The 20075-nt window shown below is 47.3% G+C and overlaps 1 protein-coding gene across 5 annotated transcripts in view; it reads right to left on the bottom strand.

Annotated features, from left to right (window-relative positions):
* Positions 1-20075, bottom strand: part of CD82 (CD82 molecule) — a 39736-nt gene that overhangs the window by 4317 nt on the left and 15344 nt on the right. For 2 of the 5 annotated variants that reach the window (XM_087746022.1, XM_087746021.1), the window contains exons 2-6: positions 16291-16435; positions 15679-15760; positions 9996-10068; positions 6895-7019; positions 6131-6205 (exon numbers count right to left, since the gene is read on the bottom strand). In XM_087746022.1, coding sequence (XP_087602148.1) covers positions 6131-6205; positions 6895-7019; positions 9996-10068; positions 15679-15741 — 336 coding nt within the window. In that variant the 5' untranslated portion in view covers positions 15742-15760; positions 16291-16435. Of the gene's footprint in view, positions 1-6130; positions 6206-6894; positions 7020-9995; positions 10069-15678; positions 15761-16290; positions 16436-17511; positions 17622-20075 lie in introns of those variants that run through there. The other 3 variants (XM_087746018.1, XM_087746019.1, XM_087746020.1) reach the window with 2 other exon arrangements.

Below are 20075 nucleotides of genomic sequence, written 5' to 3'. Positions count from 1 at the left end.
GATGAAATACAGAATAGGTTTACCAAGATAAAGTCCCACTATGATGACCAGGTGGCATTTCTTGGTAAGAAATTTTTTTTCCAGGCAGGAGTAAACACAACAAATCCACCCTAGCTTTGCACAGCCTGCTGCTGTGTAAGAAGGAAGTTATTCTAGAGAAAATGAGTTAATTCTAGGTCCCCATTTCCTCCACCAATCAGTTTCTTCTCAAGCTTTTTAAGCAGATGGGAGACTGCTACTCAGGTTCCTCAGAAGGTGAGGCTTGGAATAAATTCCTTTGCTTACTGAGTACAGCATTATGCTTGTTACAGCATTGATGGGAAGCACATGTGATACACAGAGAAGTTCAGACATCAGACCGAGAAATCATGCATCCCCTTAAGATCAGAGTAGATAGGGAAATAAATTTAACTCACAAGAAACCAAAGTTGTGGAGTCGTAGGCAAATAAGTGTTATAATGTATGGAGGACAGCTGGAGATCTACCACAGAAAAGCTTGGGATGCTTGGTGGCCACAAAACAAACAGACAAACATGCATACATATAGGCTCCGGTGGTCCAGAGTCAGAGAACAGAAACAGTCTTAGTATGCATCAGGAAAATCCTTCCAGGAGAGATGGGAAAATAGTAAAACAATTGTACAAAGCACAAACTACATCTCTTCAGAAGTGTTATATACAGCTTCAGTCACTCAAAAAAAGCTAAGTGCAAAAGGTAACAAGTACAGATAAGCCTCAGACTTGAAGGGAAGGCAAGACACCAGCTTTGCTATGCAATGCAACAGTCAAAGCATCAGTACTTCCCAGCAAGTCTTTGCCCAGGCACACAGAAGGGCTACAAACCTGATGAGCAACAAGAAAACAGAACTGGGCATGGTTATCATGGTAAGACACAGGCTGAACACCTGCTGCCTGCCCCAGACAAGAGAGAGGTGAAAGATAAGGCAATGTTATCCTTCAGCTTGCACTTAAGTACTCACAGGTGAAATACTTCTAACCTTGCACTGCAAGCGAGACTCTGGTCTAGAATCTCAGTCACTGGAGTTCATCTCCACCAGTCAGGGAAGGTCTGAGTCACTCTGCTCCTGTATGCAGCTGGGTTTTCTGACATACAGCTGGTGGAAACTTCCCTTTTTCACAAGGCATTGATCAGCCTCCCCCCAAACTCCTACAACTGCTGCTTTTATATTAAGACAGGAACTGCTACAACTATCTAAGCTGCTCATAAACAGTCTTGTCAAAGCTCAGGTGTAACGAATCATCCTTTCACCCCTATTCCTTATCCAGAGATATTTACAACACCTTTCAGTTTGATGAGAGGTGCAAGCTACCACCCAGCATACTCCTTCACCTTCTTCCTCCCACCTCCTTCTGAGGCTCTTCTCAGCCAGCCTGTACATGAGGACAGCTGTTATTGCTAAGGACAGACCCAGATCACAAGAGGTTGGAGAGAAGTGTCATTAGACTCCTTGAGGATGAGATAGAGTTACATCACCCTGAGCACTAGGATGTTCCCAACCCACGTATTACCTTTTTGTCTGTGGTGCTACAGTGTATTTCAGATCAGTGGAAGTGTTTTTTCCTTTCCTTCTACTATTAAGCATTGCAAATGACCATGGCAAACCCAGGGACACCCAGCAAGAGGAAGCAGTGCCTACTGCTAGAGAGAAGCATCTCTACATCAGCAACTCTTTTTCCTAGGAAAACTGCAGCTCAGCAAACTGGGATCAGCTACGTCAGGCCAGACAGATGGGAGCTGTATGATCTTTCTTCTCATGCTGTCTAGGTCTTCCCCTTTTAATTACTTTGCTTCCCCTTTTCCTTCCCTTCAAATCAAGGCAACCTGACCTGGTTCTCACTAATGAGATTGGCCTTGGCTGCTGCCATAAGCCTTATCAGTTACTGAACCTCTGAGTTCCCACCCTCACCCCTCCCGCACACTGCTGCTCCACATGCACAGAGGGAGGCAAGGAGAGCTGGGTTTGTTGTCCTACCCTGGGCCCATCTGGCCACTTAGCTATTAGGCCAGATGGAGCCTAGGGTCACTTCTGCAAGAATCCCAGGCAGTGCCTCTGTTCTCCACCCCAGGACCCCACCACAAGCAGAGACAGGGCCTGAACCAAATGTCCCCGATCACAGCTGCATAGGGAAGCTGTATCTCTGCTCTTCCTCTACTCTTACACAAGAGGCGGCAAGAAGTCTTACAAACAGCTCTGGTTTCAAGAAGTGAGGCATTTCAGTTAAAGAAAAACTCAGGCATTCTTAGGTGTTTCAGGAAGTAATTGGAGACGGGGGAATATTGCGCAAACAATAGCACAGCTCTGCAGAGCACACACACAGAGGCAGCTTGTTCACAGGTTTAACCGGCAGGGCAGCCCAAAGGGGACACACAGGCAACTGCACCTAATCACCCTTCCGCAAGTGTGGCAGAGGAAAACGGAAAGAGCAACAAGCTAGAAAGGCATATTGAACGCTTAGGCAGGCTTTCAACATCCTTACCATCTTCATCCATTTAAGGCTTGTCAGGACTCTGTTGTGTAGAGCACGGTTGCTCCAAGAAATCACCCTGGCTTTCTGGGCTCTGGCTGCTTCCCAGCTCTAGCTAGCCTGGTGTCAGAAGGCACAACCCTGCCACCCAACAGCCGGGGCATTCAAAGCCTAGGCACCTGTCGTGGTTTAACCCCAGCTGGCAACTAAGCACCACAGAGCAGCTCGCTCATGCCTCCCTCCCCCGGTGGGATGGGGGAGAGAGTCGGAAGAGTAAAAGGGAGAAAACTCGTGGGTTGAGATAAAGACAGTTTAATAGGTAAAGCAAAAGCCACACATGCAAGCAAAACAAGGAATTCATTCACTGTATCCCATTGGCAGGCAGGTGTTCTGCCATCTCCAGGAAAGCAGGGCTCCATCATGTGTAACAGTTACTTGGGAAGAAAAAAATGCCATCACTCTGAACATCCCCCCCTTCCTTCTTCTTCCCCCAGCTTTATATGCCGAGCATGACATCATACGGTATGGAATATCCCTTTGGTCAGCTGGGGTCAGCTGTCCCAGCTGCGTCCCCTCCCAGCTTCTTGTGCACACCCAGCCCATTCGCTGGTGAGGTGGGGCGAGAAGCAGAAAAGGCCTTGACTCTGTGTAAGCACTGCTCAGCAATAACAAAAACATCCCTGTATTATCAGCACTGTTTTCAGCACAAATCCAAAACATAGTCCCATACAAGCTACTATGGAAAAAATTGACTCTGTCCCAGTCAAAACCAGCACAGCACCAAAGCCATGGGCCACTGCCAGAAAGCAGCAGGGCTGTCAGTCTCCCCTTCACACAGGCTTACTCAAGAGGGAGCTGGGGAAAGCCGAACACCGGAGATAAGAGCACAGGTCTTCGATTCCAGTCTCAGAATGAATCATGCAGGCTTCTTCCACTGTCAGACACCATCGGTCATCTATCCCATCCCTCTGTCCGAGACTCAAGCTAGATCCTTCCCCCAGCATTTACTAGCATCTAGCCTGCACATGAAAATAGACTGAAAAAGCCAGGAGGGGGCTCTCACTCCCCCAGTCACTTCAGATTCTGAAACTAATGCATAGTCCACAGCCCCAGGCAAGTCGCTGCATGCAATCACACAGGCCTCTTTGCTGCAAACAACAGCTAGCAAGTAGGGCAATTCCCAAAAGAGCACTGCTCTCCTTCCCCCAAGGCATTTAGAGCCAAGCTGTGTGAACTAGGCCAAGACAGACCTTGCCCAGGCTCTCACATGTTTAGGGGCTTGTGATCCACTAGATGTAGGAGAGTAGTAACATTCAGCTCACAAAGTAGAATGCCATTTGCAACATTTGTGACATTACTATTTTGTTGTCCCTCAAAAAACCCCACCCCACAGTTTGTCACCAACAGATGTAGGGAAATGGATGTTGCACCAATATCCTCCCAGTAGTACCACCGGGCAATTCCAGTCTGAAGGGGCATTCCTCTAGCAATGCCCATGGGGGAGGCAAAGCAGCAACCTTCCTGTCAGAGACTCGGACTATTACAGCTACACCAACTCTATTTCAGCATACTTTCACGTCAGGGGTGGGGAAGGATTTTGACACTGAAAAGGAACAGATATTCCAACCAAAAAACGTCAAGTGGATCTGCTCAGTAACTACTAATCAAGAAAAGGGCAGGTAGAGAGGAGTACAACAATAATCCTGTCTACTCTCCTGCAGTGCAGAAATAAATACTTCAGTTACATGAAGCAGAGGAGCGAGTATCACCTTGCCACATTCTGAATTCCTTCTGAATTCTGAAGGTCCTTTCCTCCACTCTCGTTATTCCTTGTTTTATATCTAACCAAGTTCCTGAAGTCAGAAAGAAATTATCACGAAGAACACAATAGACATCTAGGGACTGGATCTTGCGCAGTTTTCAGTTTGCTTTACTGTGCTCCGCGCTGCCCTGGCATGACGTACATCAAGTGAAGCAGAGCGACACACGTAGTATCACTGAAGCGCAGCCACAAACAAGTGTGTGGGAGGTTTCAGCCAAGACCTTCCTGAAACAGTTTTTCTTAGTGCTCTAGGCAGGTACTTCAGAGGATCCCTGAAATAGAAGGCTCTTGAAGAGCTTTTCCATAAGTTTTGTTCACTGAGGACTGAACAGGAACATCTGTTCAAAGCCCAGCTTCCCCTACCATTCTGCTGGATCTGTACAAGTGATGATTCAGCCACATCAGCTCCAAGGGCTGTGCAGAATAACCCCCAGCACTTCTGTTCTCTCCCTGGTCTGACTGAGGTTCAGATTAAGAACTACAGCTCAAAAGCTGGAGTTTCCTAGAGTAGAGTGACAGCTGGAGGAGAAATACCAAAGGAGGTATGGAATTTCATGGTCCAAAAAGTCACATTTCCCCATCGCAGGGGAATGCCCATCCCCAGACCTCAGCCTCCACATTAGTCAGAGCTGTTTGTTGAGAATCAGCAGCTTGTTTAAAGCTGTAACTTTACACACCAGCTAGCCAACGTTTCAGTTTCTCCTTCAGCTCCAGCCAGCCCAGAGAGCAAGCTACATTCACACCACATTTGGCAAGGAACCCAGCCAACAGCTGCTCACAGTCACCACAGCCACTTGTACAAAGCTCATATCAGCTACACCAGGAACAGGCACCTTCCCCCTGTCCCCAGATTTCACCACCAGGCCCCATCCATAACTTCCTCAATCACCGGCTTTCTGTAACCACCTAGCAGGAGGGCTGGCTTAGGAGAAGCGGGCACAGCTGTGCAGTGGTATAGATATACAGTTATGTGGCAAAGGACAGGGTTACCCACAACTGGTACCAGAAACCTGCATAACAGGACAGAAGCAGGCAGGGACCCCACAGTTGTGACTTGCTCCCACTGCGTGAGTGTGGCTCCCAGTTCAGCTATCAAACAGCTGGAGGCCTGACTGGGCACTGCCCTGGCCAGGGAACCTATAGCCAGGACAGGCTGTTGCAATGCACTTAAGTAGCTCAAAAGTTACTCCCTTTACACTACTAAGCCTACTGGAGCTCTGGAAGCATACACTGTGAAACTGCATTCCTGACAAAGAGATCCACTTCAAAATGTTAAACCACTTGCCTTTAAGTTCAAACTGTAGTACAGGAACTGTCAGATACTCAAGTTTGCTCTTGGGGAAAGAGGACAGCTCTTCCATGGAGAGTTTTACATACATGCTGAAAGGATGGAGCAAGACGACACAACAAGGGAGGCCAGTCAGAAAAGCAATCACTCAGGCTGGTAACCCCTCAAGGCACCAATGATGGCAACATGGCAGTAACCACTGCTACTATATGCCCAAATAGTAGTCTGCAGCAGGATCAAGAGGAGGTGTGGTCAAAAAGCCTTTCAGGAATTTCTTTTTACTGTTCCCACTACCCAAAAATAAAGCCTGCATACCAAACAGAGCCTCATAATCCTTGAGAAAGTAGCACTACTGAGGCTGGCAAATACAGAAGAAGCAAACTGTACAGCAAAGCTGCTGAGCTGAGGCAGAAGAAAGGAGAATCCAGTTATACCTGCTAACAGTACAGCCCAGTTTGGAAGAAAGAATTTCCAGGTGTCTCCTGTTCCCTCAAACCAAGACCAAGGAAAACACGCACAGTAAGAAACACTTACCGTTTCTTTCTGGAAGTAGATGACCAGTCCAGCAGCAACCTGAGTTATGAGGATTACCATCAGGCAGGTGAAGTACTGGAAACAAAAGAGAATAGATGACCACTATCAGCCTTTATGAAGGTCTGTACATAACAGCACAAATTTAATAAGATTTCATGTACAGGAGCAGTCACAACATTGAGCCAACACCTTTGCCTGCAGACAAGCTCTGCTATCAACAATGCTCTCCCCAGTAAAAGGCTTAAGTACAAGCATCTACATCAGACCAGTGCACTTCAGGACTTCTCCCATCAGGCCAACAGGAAGACTTCAGGAGGGAGAGGGTTTACAAGCACCCTCTGCATGTGTCATTCCAGCTGGGACTCTCTCCCACCCCCAGCTCCATTCCCAGTCCACTCTGGCCTCAATCAGTCGGACTCTGCCTACCCCAAGCCTCCATGGCAAGAAAAGCCAATTTTACAAACCTAATTAATTTTTAAAATTATTTTTAAAGTCAGTTTCCTTTTTAAAAAATGCTATTTAATTTGTTTAAGGATCTAAACTTAAGATTCACCAGCAAACTACTTTTAAGTAAACTTTGACATCTGAGGTTACTTTTAAATGGTGGCAGCTACTACCATTACATTAGGAGATGTTCCTAATGCCAGGACACACAATGCAGAAGTACCATCCCCAGGAGACCTGAGCCCCAGCTACAATCCAACAGATATTTTGCAGGAGAGGTATTAAAGGGCGGATTTAAAACATAGCATGAATTCTCTCACCAGACCCAAGAGACATCGGATCTCATTGACTGCTCCAAGACAGCCCAGAAACCCCATCAGCATGGTGAGAGCCCCAACACCGATGAGGACGTATGCAGCAGTCTTCAGGGAGGGAGAGGACATCTCTGTAGGGGCCAGGAGAGGGAACAAAATTAGCTACTGACAAAAACTACATCTGCCATCAGCATTTAGAGAACTGCCTCCATATCTACTTATAATAGTCTGTTGTCTCCTACAAAGCAACTGCACAGAGGCATGATGAACATGGGGACAGAAGACTGCTTCTGGGTGTCTTCTGATGAAGGAATACTTTCAAAGCCAACCTGCAGGTCTCCATTATCTCAGACTCAGAGTCGTTCCAAACAAATGAACTGTGTTTGGAGAAAGTTATCTGCTATTGTGTCTGGAGTGACTGTGCTCTTGAACACTCAACTGTTTTTCAACCAAGTGTAGGTAGTATTATTTCAGACATGCTAGTGCTGTCAGGCCTCACTCCTCAACATTTAGTACTGCGAGCAACAGAAGAAACAAGCTCTTATATTTGGGTTGGTTACAGGACTATTTCTTGCAGAACAGGATTGGAGAGAGGAAGCATTATAGCATAAAAGTTGAAGAGATACTGTCTTGAAACAGTAACCAGAAACCTCATTTATCATTAAGAGACATTCTTAAATCTGCAAGCTACACAATGTAGGGGAATTCTGGATGTCCAGTGATTAATGAAAATAATGTTCCTAGAGCTCAGCATTTAGCTTCCTGGACAGAAGTTGCAGGAGGCAAGCTTCCGCTCGACTCCTCCTGAAATAGGTTAAGAGAGAGTAACCAAATCCAGAGTAATACTCTCCCTGCTAACACATACCTCCCCCCACTTCTGATATCTGGTGCAAGTCACCAGCTTCCAAACTTTTTCCCTGGAACATGTCGAACAGAGGAAAACGACCAGTTATCAAAAAATGAACCAGAGCTGTTTGCCACACAAGTCACTTCAGACACTTCAGCCTTGATTCATTTCCAGGCCAGACTCCCTGGCTGGACATACACCACAGAAACCAGGATCCTGCTCCTCCTTCCTCACCAGTCCTGGGACTCTTGCTGTGCAGGTTAGGTGCTGATACTGCAAAGCATTTACTGAAGTCGCAGCCTTACAGGAGTGCCCTCACAGACTCCACTATTCCCTCCCTCCAAATTTGCTCAGCGATCATACAAGCATTCAAGTGCCCAGGTTGCAGCGCCTCCACAGTGCTAGAAAGCAGTTGCTTAGTCAACTTCTCATTAGAAGAAAGAAAAAGGTATCTCCAACTCAAAAGCCCTTCAGAGAAGTGACAGTGGAAAAGAGGGACAGGAGCCACATTTGCACTTATCTGCAATACGTCTTCGTCTTGCAAGAGAAGGCTCTGCTGGCAAGATGACTCCTGCTCTGTTTGCTGTCACTCCGTGTTTTCCCCTGCGCTGGGCAGGCGGCCAAGCAAGTACAACAGGCTCCTTTAGCAGCAGCTGGAGTGCCCTGCTGTGCCCAGCTCCCTCCCTGATGCCAGGGTTACTAAAGGAGAGGGAAAGAGGGGCAAGGCTTGGGAAAGGAAGCGAGGGGGCAGGAGAAAGAGCTGATGCTGGAAATCCCCAGGAAGGAAGCTAAATCCTTAAATGCTCTGTTAGCAGAGATTCTGGGTAAAATGGGAAGAAGCAGAGCCAAGCTCAGGGGCTTCGTACCTCCACAAGTGGCAGTAACACCCATCAGCCTGGGGGAACAAGCTGCTGGCCCACTGGTACCAAACACACCGCAGACCATGAGGGGTGCTGCAAACAGCCAGGCCCTGAGAAGCTCCGTTTTGGCTGCCTGTATTAAAAGTGCATTTCTGCTCATGCCCCCACTTTATTAACCAACACCCTTTGTTGTGCTTCTTGCCCTTCTAGTACTGCAGTAGCAAGCCAGATGCCACAGCACAACAAACAGAGCAAGCAGCAGTATCCGTGTGTATGGCATTAGTGGGGGTGCTGTCTCCACCCAGCACCTTCCAAAGCCAGGACAGAGTGTTCATTACCACTTGGGAGATAAATCCCTTTGCAGGATTAGTGTAGTTAGAAACAGGGCTATGAATGCCATTACTGTTCACTCCCTGGGGCTGCAGGCAGCATGCAGGCAGCCCTCCTGCAGCATCTGACACTGGTGCCAGAGTCAGCAATTCTAGAGGTAGTGGCAATGGGTAACCAGACCCGTCAAGCAGAAAAGTTGTTTGAAGCCCCCTCTAGGAAGAAGCCCAAAGGAAGCAGAGCCTGTGAAAGATGAAGCTGAGCTACTTATTTGGTGAGAGTCCACTTACAGCCCTGCAAAGCCCAGGCTCTGCTAAGCCAGCTCAGTTTTTTGGTTGTTGCAGAAAGCAGAGCCACTGTTAAGACTCAAGTCGATGCTCTTGGCTGACTTAAAGGGGAAGGAAGCTAGCCTCTCACATGTGCAGCAACACAAAACACCTCTGATGGCCAGGCTAAGTCTCGTGAAGTGTGTGTAACTGAGTCAAAGCACTAAAGACTTCACAGACCCACACTTTCCATCCCCCCTCGGATCTACATCCCCTACTGCTTAGGAGCAAACATATTGGCCACTTTCAATGTACATGAAGTATCAATAAAACCACGTGCTTTCTTTCTTTGGCATTTAAAACACTCAAATTGAAACAGATCATTACAGAATGCAGTGGGAGCATAGGAGACTCACATAGCAAAACTACATCAAGGCATTGGGGGCCTTCAGAGACGATGGTAATAAGGAAGCTGTTATGGAAACAGAGCATGCAGTGAAAATAGGATGAAATACTAGTCCCTGTATTTAAGATGAGGTATTTGGATTGTTGGGTCAAGAGGCAATGGCCTCACTCGGTCTGACCCTGGTGTTGCAATCCACAAGACTAGGAGGAATGCTGTGTTCCAGGGTTGCTCCCTTTCACCCTGTCCCTAATAGAGTCTCATCTTGCCATACACCATGTTACTGCTCAGGTCACAGACCACGCATAAACGTATTGCCATGCCTAGACTACACCATAGTCAAGCACAGCCTTGGACTAGAGTCAATTAAGAAGGAGAAAGAAGATGAAGAAACATGGTCTTACGTAGAACCGCAATGAAACTGGTTTTGTCGGCCAGAATCCATATTCCAAAACCCAGGATCACAGCACCCAGGATCTGAAAGAGTAAGAACAAAACACATATAGCTAGCTTATTAGTTTAGACAAATAAGAAGAGGCAGTCACCATCCTCCATACTTACAGAGCAAAAACAACCATTCTTTTGCTGTTCCCACCCATCTTCCCCATGGTACTCCTCCCAAAGTAAACAGGATTAGCATGACTCCAGGAAGAGTGCCTCAGCCAACTGCATCTGAGCCCCAGGTTCTGCTTGGCAGTCCTTCACACGGTATTTTAGTAGTACATGATGTTGTATAGGAGGACCGTTCAAAATGGTCTGAGAAAGAGACACCCTGCTGCTAGAACCTTGTTGTCAGAAGCAAAAGGTAAGTGCACTGCTTCTGTGAAGAACTAAGGACAAACACGTCTAGCATATGATTTTGAAGATTTTTTTTGATTAAAGAAATCCTTGACCCTATGGGACCAGACTGGGAGCCAGCTGCCAAAGGATTAGATATCTGGCAGCTGGAACCTTCCCAGGAAGGAAATCTTCAGCTTGTCAGGCTCTATAACATTACGGCTTCAACCCACAAATGCAAAAAACCAGCAGCATTCACTTTGCATGCAGTTTCCCTTGAGTGAAGTGCTTTGCCCCTTCCAAAGCCAAGCTTAGGCATTCTGCCTTGGCCACTACTTTACGCCAGAATACCCCAGCCCCTCAAGCCAACGCACCTTACCACCAGAGTCAAGCGTTACGAAACATTAGCCACGGTCTCTGCCTTGCTCACCACACAGTCTTATCTAGGGCAAGGATTAGCAGAGCAATACATCCCTATGAGGACTCAGCTGAATCCAGACATTGAATTGAGAAGGCAAGAGACATACAGTTTTCCCATCTCATTCTTAAGGGCAGGGTGGGGGTGTAAAGCAGGGAAGCATGCTCTGGTTTAGCTTCCAGGTATTGCCATGTTTTATGCTACGCTGTGAGGTGTTTGCATGTAGATGACCCCAGCTTCCACATTAGGATGAATGCACGATTATATCCATAATAAAGTAACTATGCTTGTATGTCTGCAGGTCTCATGAGAAGCTGAAACTTGTGCTGTTCAGCCAACTAGAAGTGGCAAAGGCTGGAACCACTTGTGCAAAGATCTAAAACAGACTTTGAAGAAACAAGGGAAGGACAAGGAGTGCAAGTGAGATGCTTCCAGAGGACATTAACTGCGAGCAGCAGTTCTTACACCAGCAGGATTTCAAGATAGGGATAAGTGAAATACTAAATAAACCAACAGGGCTGAAGAGAGATTGCAATTCTGTGCTTCATTAGAGAATGTTCTGATATTTGGGAGACAAGGGAAATGCCAAACCACCACCTGAAGCAAGCTGGTAGAGAGGGTTGTATGGACAGGCATTGGCTCCACATTTTGAAAGTTTACACTATGCTTCAGCTCCTCATACAAAGAAGCTTTTCTGAGCAAAGATAAAGCAACAGTCTGAAATAAGCTGCTTGAAAGCTTTCCCGGCTTGGCAGAGGGCACAATATGTAGCTAGCTCTGGGGACAGGATTAGAAAGTCACCAAGCAAGTTCCCATCCATGAAGATGGATGAAGAAGACTGACTCAGCCGCAGAAAGCACATAGCTGTTGTATCCCAGGAAAAAAAAAAAAAAAAAAAAAAGGACAAGATGGCAGTTAACAAGAATTCCCCCTTGCCTTACGTCCCAACATGCTGCATCTCAGCACTCAATCTGCTGATCAAACTAGAAAGGCCCCTTGAACATGCATCAGCTGTGATGCCTAAAAAACTCCTCTAAAACTTGTCATTGCCAAGAACTGCTGAATTTACAGTTTGAGACAGTCTCACGTTTAAACTATAGTCTTAATAAAATATTTGTCTTAACAAAGATGCAAACCAGGCTGTATGTGACATCTCTCTTGGCTCCCTGACCCTGAATTGTCACCTAAGTTTTGCTGTTGCTGACAAAACACAGAACAGCTGCTGAGCTGAGCTCCTGGGAAGTTATTTGTTATGAGGTGCTCAGACTATTCAAGGCCTGTTTTCACTCTGATCTTTGCTCCAGTCCACAACTCATATGTTTGCCAGGAGCTGCTGGAGAAAACACTAAAAGGGGAAGGCAGGGAGAAAATAAACGACAAGGAGAAAACACTGTCCTATTAACAACAGTATATTTACCTCCTAGCAAGATAGTATCTCTGTGCAGCATCTTCAGGAGTTTGCACAGCGTAGCAAGGCTGCTTCTGTCACTGGCTTGGCTTCAGACCCTCCGTAGAAGAAATCACATCCACCTTCCATAGTTTAATTCCTCTGCTCCACTGGTTTAAACTCCTGAAGTGCGGGACAGACATCTCCCCTCCACCCTGGGGGTGGAGATTTCACCCCTGATTTCAGCAAGATCCCCTTCCACACCCAAGCCAGAAGGATGCAGCTGCCTCAAGGCAGGGCCAGCAGTTTCCCACAGCAGAGCCCAGTGAAGAGGGGCATGGAAGAACTGAGCTGTCACGGAGCTGACTCACCTTTCTGGAAAGAGCAGCTGGGGGTCCCTGGCTGTCCTCCCCCAGCACTGCCTTCCTTCACACTCAGATTGGGGGAGGTAACATTGAGCCTGGCACAGCGGCCGACAGAAAGGCTCTTGAACTCCAAGCTTTGTTTTAGGTAGTGGCCTTCTGCTCCATTTACAGAAGGGTTAGAAGTAGGACAGACAGTTATATATTCTAAACGAATAGTTTCCAGAGAGTGTTGAACTTGTTTCACAGAACTGTTTTGCCTTTAAGAAGAAGCATCTGCTGTGGCCAGTGTCTATACCCAAGAAGGTAGAGATGTGTTACATTTTGATGAGAGAAACAAAGTTTACACTCCAAGCTTATGTTTTTGGTATCTTTTGTAGCAAGTAGGCAAGCAGTCCAAACAACCTTCTTCCCTTTAATCAAAGCAGGTCAAACCCTTCCCTGAAGTCAGGCTCCAAAACTGCAAAATACCACCAAGTCCCTGAACTACTTCAGCTATAGCAAGCGACCTTCTCATATACCTCAAGCTGTAGAGAAGGGCTATTTCAATGACTGACTAACCGCTAAAAGAGTCACTAGCATGTCTCTAAAGGCTTAATTCAGGTCCAAGCAAGGCTGGAGAGCACACTTCAGACAGCGAGGGCTGGTCTGCACAGGGTGCAGTCACAGAGGCTCAGCTCAAGGACCAGAGCAGACACACAGCTCCACCACCAGCATTAACATTCACATTTGTGCAAGCACTCTCCTCAACAAAACTCAGCAGCTTGGGGAAACCAGCATGAGGTATGCAAAACCTGTCCGTGCTGGGAGCTCACAGAAACTCAACAGAAGCAGTTTCTCTGCTAGATTGATATTGATCTACCACGTTGTATAAGCTCAAGAATCCCCCCCCACATTCAGACCTTGAACACCCATAATGGAAAAAGCTTCTCATGTCAACTACTTCCTATGACAGCAAGAGTGTAATGGATACCACCTTCCTCAACATCTGGCACATGCAGAAAGCCTGCCATCAGTCAAGAGAGAAGCATGCTCAAAATCTTCACTCTAGAGAAGTATCAGGCTCCCCACCAGAACACAGTGGCTTCAGAGACCTCAACTCCATGGAGCAGCCTGAAGGGAAGACAGCACCCATGCTGCATGGCAGGCTTAGCCAAGAGCTCATTAAAGCAGCTTCTCGCTTTGGTCAGCACAGACCAACATCCCACCTTAAAACTCTTGCTCTCCAGGCTCAGCTCAGTGCATCAAATCAGCTTTCCCCAAGAGGGAGAGGGGCTGGCTGCTACACCAGAGGAGCTGGTTTGGAGTGGGGTGTGCACAGGACAAAGAACAGCTGCTTCCCATCACTTGCAACCCAGACACGAGTGCTCAAGCCTCCCCAAGACCCGCAGAGGGATTCAGCGCCTGCCATCCTCACAGTCTTGCAAAATATAGGAAAATGCTTTTCAGCACAGATGTGGGTCAGCCCCACGAAGCAGTTCAACTCTGCCTCCTGACAGCACAGCTATCCCTGCAGGCTGCCCACGACCATGCCTGGCTCAGCAGAGAGGGGAGAGGAGGGCAATGTGGAACAGAGATGCCACAATGACCATTGATAGATTCCAGCAAAAACAGTGACAGTGTTGTAAGGCACTGTAGTATTTTAGGCTGTCGTCTTTCCCCTTTCTTCCCATGCTAGACTGGCTTTCTTGAAGAGAACTTTCTCTACACAGAGGTTCGCTAATGAACTTGGACCTAGGCTTGGGGTTAAAGGAAGACTAGACAGTGCCCAGGTACTGGGCTTCAGCAAGACTCAAACATTGCCTTAACAATTGCAGGTCTGCTTCCCAGGGGAGACTCATTACGTTATACGCTGCTTAAAAAGTACCACCTCTTCAAGAGAGGAGATAGCCTGGATGCTAATATGTCTTCAGGGGAGTCCTGCACTAGTACGAGGACAGGCTTGGACTCTGCTGGATTTTTCCTATCCTTAAAAGTGGACCAAATCATACTCTGAAAGATCTAGTGGCACTTGAAAAACCTCTGCTCTCCCCTCCTTCCCAAGAGTCTTCCCCATGGATGCTTTGAGCACCCCTGACTTTCAGCTCTTAGACCAGAGCTAACTACTCTTAGGATGGAAGCAAAATGCAGAGAGGAAAGAGCCAGCAGAGTAAGCCAAGGGAAACCAGATCCAGATGTGCCTCAAGTTCAAGTCTGTGTGCCAGCAGCACAGCACAGCCATGCAGGAAGCCAGAGTGAAGCTGTGTGCAGGGACAGAGACCAGAAAGCGGTGCTCACCTTATCGTGCTCCATTTCCCTCCCTGCCCTCCCAGCCTGGCCCGCCCTTCCCCTTACACGCTGCACAAAGGGTAACAATATCAGACATGCTATTTTCTTTCTGATATGTGGAAAGCTGAAACCTTATGCTTCCACACTACACCATCCCACTGCAGGACAGCAGCACCAACAGTACCATCACCGTCCACATGACACACAATATCTAAGCTTCACAAAACAATGCATACAAGAATGCGTGTGGCCCTCCCAGTCCCACTCTGATCCAAAAGGAGCTCATCCTTTCCTGAGCCTCACACTTGAAAATAACTGCATCCAGTGGGCTGCCTCATTTCCCCAGGCAAGCCTGCCCCGATCTCCCCCACCTCCCAACTCCATTTCAAATAGGGGACTTGGACTAATTCATCTTGTTAAAAATCAAAACCAGCCGTTGGGACTCAAACAAAATTAGAGTTGTTCTTTGAAGCTTGCCTGGCCTATTTAGGAGGGCACTGCCATTACTTGGCAGGTTTTGTAGCTTTGCTGCTCAGGGGCAGCTCAGCTGGTGCTCCAGATGTGGCAGAGAAAGTAGTTACAACTACCCTCCTTCCAGAAAGGATCCATAACTCCTGTTTTCCCTTCCCACTGCAGGAAGGGAGCTGTGGGCATTGGAGACAGCAGGTGTGTACTGGGAGCGGAGCTGCTCGACATACCTGGGAGCCGCACAGCAGCTCTGACGTCCCTCGACTTCAGGGATTCCCTCCCTCCTTCCAAAACTCTGGCCATTTTATTTAATGAACATGCTGGGCCAACATCCAGAAAAAAACACCTTTCCAGCTAATTTTAGTCCAGGCCTTCCTTTTTACTCTGCAGATGCCCACAATACTTACAAGGAACAGGAGATTGAAGAGGAAAAGGAAGTACTTGGTGACTTTTAGGCAGCCAGACCCCATCTTCTTTCACTTACAGGACCTAAAGGGAAAGCAGACAGACAACCAGTTATGTTAGCGACAGGTCCTTCAGGCAGTTTCAGAGCAACATCCTTACCCTGTGCAGAGCTCTGGATCATCTAGTGGGTTTCAGAGCAGACACACAGAAAGCATGTGCTCCATAGACTACCCGAGTTGCCTTTTCAGGGCAGCAAAACAGGACACCACTGTCACTACAAATACAAACAGCCACTTCTGCCAAGATCTCCTGGAGAGTGACAGAGGGCTATCAGTAGTTACAGATGGGATTTAATCACAAATACACTACTAATTCCATCACTATTTATATAGACTTTGCATTAATAGCATCAACCAAAACACCAACTCTAGCTACCACTCCTGGCAGAAAAAAGGGATGCACTTATCTGAAGGAGCTCACAAGGCCAGCTCCCTCCCACAGAAAATCTCTTCTCTTTGTGACCCCTAAGCAGCTGAAGGAACACTGAAGAGCAAGACCAAGGGGCCAGTTTAAAAGGCAGCATTAAATCAAGCTTCCTGTGTGCAGCTCAGCACCTGATGCTTTGACAGCGCAGGAGGTCCAGCAAGTCTTCTCCGTGGATACATACTACCAATTCTGCTGCAGGATCAAGCCAGGCAAGATTCCAAAAAGTCCCAGTTTCCAAAGCCAACCTCACGAGTTCGAGGCAGTGTGGGAGCACTGATAAGACAAGATGCTGGTTTTAGTTTGTTGGTACCAGCCACACAAACTACACACATCCATGGGGTGGCTAGCAAGCAATACAGAGACAAACTCCAGGGCAGGTCTTCGCCACGGAGAGAAGGTACTTTACTGTATCTGATGTTAACTCTGCCCAATTACCATGGCTGAAGCCTATGTAAACCCTTACGAGAAGGGATGACAAGGTTGCTCTTAACACTGCAAAGTAGGCAGCTTATCAACAATAGATCCTCATCAGGTCTTTGCGCTACAGGACCAGGGGAGTAAATAGATCTGTATTACTGCAAGCTACTCCAATTCTCACTTGTCTGACAGCAAAGAGTGCAGAAGTTAGAAAAAAGTCCCACAGACCATCCCCGCTACTGGAGTAAGCCTCCTCCTGGGGAAGCAGCACAGCCGAGTAACACATGAGGAGCGGTGGGGGAACATCTCAGGTCAGCTTTCCTGCTTCTTCTTCCTCCCCCATGCTCAGTTATGTTTCCTACATAGGCAACAGAGGACTTTTAAGTTCCTTAAAATTTGCTCTAGCAAGCTCCTTGCTCAAAACAGACCATGCTGCTTTAAGAAGCAACAGCGAGAGGAAGAGCGATGCTAGGCTGGGGTCACCAGTCTGGTCTGCGAAGAGCCAGCCCCAACAGACAGCAAGGTCAGCAGGGTTCCCTGCTGCCAGCCTGGGTGTACTGAGGGTCACTGGAGCCCAGTATGTTCTTTTATTTCAATCAGAGGCTTTTGCTTAATCCTATTAAATATTTAGGTTAACTCTGGTATGTGGGCCTTGTTATAACTGGCTAGTCTTCTCACCAAGCAATGGCCACCCTTCAACTACCAGGAGAGAGCACAAGTCTGAACTCCGTGGCGGAAGACAACACTGCTGCTCTAACTTGAAGGGATGCCATAGCTAGAGGCTGCGCTAAGCCCATCACTGCACAGCACACAGCAAGATGTTATTGAGATGGGAAAGCAGCATGGACATACAATCTCAGCCAGCTGTGCTACAGGTTGATCTTAAAAATCCCGTCTATGCTATATAGTCATTGCACCTAAGGAACTCTTACTGCACAGCTAGGTTAGCATCATCTCAGTCACTTTTTACTCAGTTAACTCCTCAGGTCAGAGTCCATAAAGCCCGCAGCACCCAGAAGTAGGTCCTTCAAATTAGCCGGGGAAAGCTCCTGTAAGTATGGACCAGAAACTGTTACATCAAATATCAAAGACACAGCATTCCCATTTCCAGTCCCCCCAGGTGCAGTCATCAGCTATGAGCTTGTTCTGTTCCAGCACAGATGCACTATACAACAGCTGCATCACTACCAACCTATGAGAAGTGAGTGAAGGCTCTCTGTTAGCAGATTTTTGCCCTTGGTTAATGACAGAAAGTTTATTCAGCTAGCCTTGCTCATGCTAGAGCAACTCTCCTACCACAAATCATATGCCAGCTTGCTGTCACAGAACAACTGTAACCCAAAGACTACCATGCCTTCAATGGTATCTCAGAAAAGGGGCAAGAATTGGAGCAGGGACAGCACTAATGTCGCTTCCTTCAAACTGTATACTCCCCTCCTTTCCTCTGCAGGAGATACATTCTCTCGGGCCGTTAATCCTGGCAGGCACCAACACTTAAGACTGCACTTGGAAGGATAACTAAGACATAAGTTTTCCCATCCAGCTGGCTTGCTTACTGGCTTCACCATGAACACCTCTCCTCTTAATAGCATCACAAACTGGAGCCTGGCAGTCTAACCAGAACGTTGACGCAGCCAGGTCCCTAGGCAATGATGAATGTCTGTTGTGGGGGATACAAGTATTTTTCTACTCTTCAAACTAGCCAAGAACTAAGCTAGACAATAACCTCCTGCGCAAGGCATTGGACTTCTTACCTTAAGATGTCCAGTCCCAGGTGCAATCCTCCTTATTTTCAAGCTGGAGGGAAAATTCCCATTACTTGCTGACTTGCTTCCTAGCACTAGGTAGCCATGTGCTGCCTATTTCCGACTCTGTTCACACTACTTTGATTAGTCAGGAAAAAACACATTTGCAGAGCTGTTAGGATCTTTACAATAGTTATCTAAGATAATTAAGTAGCCAAACAAGTTGAGAAGAGCTGGTGTGGAAGAAGACATGCCTAAGGTGACAAGAGTAAAAGATTGCTTTCAGGGCTCTTCTACTCCTAGCTATTTGTTAAAGGCATACCATCTTCAACGTTTATTAAAAAAACCCAAAAAGCCAACTGTGCATTACAGCATTATGCACCATTCTCCTCTTGCCACAGGGAGATATACCTCTTTTGTAGCTCCTAGCCATAAAGTAATTCAAAGTACAGTTTTCAAGCCAAAAGAGAACCAGGGTTTGCTTTGAGCCTTTAAGATACTTCAAAGCTCCACATAATGAAACATTACAGATTTTCCAATTCTTCTGCTATCCTTTCGAAATTAAATTTACTTTTGTTCACTACATTAATGAAACTCCTCAAAACCCTACCTTCTGAAATTGCACAAACAGTCACAAAACCAACACCACCACCATACAGTAGAAGCAGCAGCTCAACAAAATTTGAGATGGGTTAGGTTTGGCAGCAGACGGGCTTGTAGTTGTCACAACCAGGTATCTCCATGGGCCTCTCGGCAGTGAAGGGCTGGCTCAAGTACTGAGTTGTGTCAGCCAGTGCTGCCTGTGGACTGTGGCAGTCAGAGCTGTCCAGTTGCCTTTTGAAGTCAGCCAGCTTTTAAGCCTTAACATCCTGCAGCCACACATGCAAAGGTTTAATATATGAAGTTTGCAACTTTTAGATTCCACTGATTGTCCGCAACTGTTTGTTTCCTCCTTTTCCTCTCCACCCGAACTGCTTTGACCACTTGAACTTTCCTCCCCAAGCAGCCACACTCAGTCTTTCTAACAATCATGCCCATACGCCTCCAAATTTTCCCTGTCATTTTCCAGATTGATGCCAGCTCTGCAGGGGATATAATAAGAGACCATACCATCAACTTGCAGAGTGGCTTTTCTCCCAGCCTCTCATTTCCCATCCTATAAAGACATCCTATAAGTCATGCATTTACCCACATCTACCAGCTTGCTCCTTTAAGGTACTACTGCCATAAAAACTTGGTTGCCAACGCGGCCTGGTCAGCTTCTGTGTAGTTGATCTTGGGTCTTTCTTAGCATCAGCCCTAGGACATGAAGGGAGAACTAACTCCAGGAAGGCATCAATTGATCCAGGACCCCGGGGTTCCCCCTGTGTGGGAGGAACAATGAGTCCACACAGGCTAAACAAGCATGAGGGGATGGCGTCCTGCCCCGTCCACCACCTCCAGTGCTCAGGCCTGTCGTTCTCCCAGCAACAGTGATGACAGCAAGACTGGTATGTGGAGCACAAAATCCAGGACACGTGTGTCTGAGGAGAGGCAGACAGAGGCCTGCTTTGTTAGCGACAGCAGAGGAGTCCCATCACAGCTCGGAGATTAACTTATTTTTGCCGCAGGAGCCTGCGATACTCCCAGCCCCCCTCCCGCAATAGGTGACTGCAGCGAAGGACAGGCTTGGGACAGATATGGGAAGAGCCGAACACCTCTGCCTCCTGGCCCCACCACCGGCCGTTGAGGCAGGAAGGGGAACACTTGTG

The sequence above is a fragment of the Nipponia nippon genome, unplaced genomic scaffold (genome assembly GCF_047370975.1).
Source record: "Nipponia nippon isolate SJK-2023a ecotype South Korea unplaced genomic scaffold, ASM4737097v1 scaffold_10, whole genome shotgun sequence".
Taxonomy (NCBI): domain Eukaryota; kingdom Metazoa; phylum Chordata; class Aves; order Pelecaniformes; family Threskiornithidae; genus Nipponia; species Nipponia nippon.
This window is presented reverse-complemented; position numbering and strand designations above follow the sequence as displayed.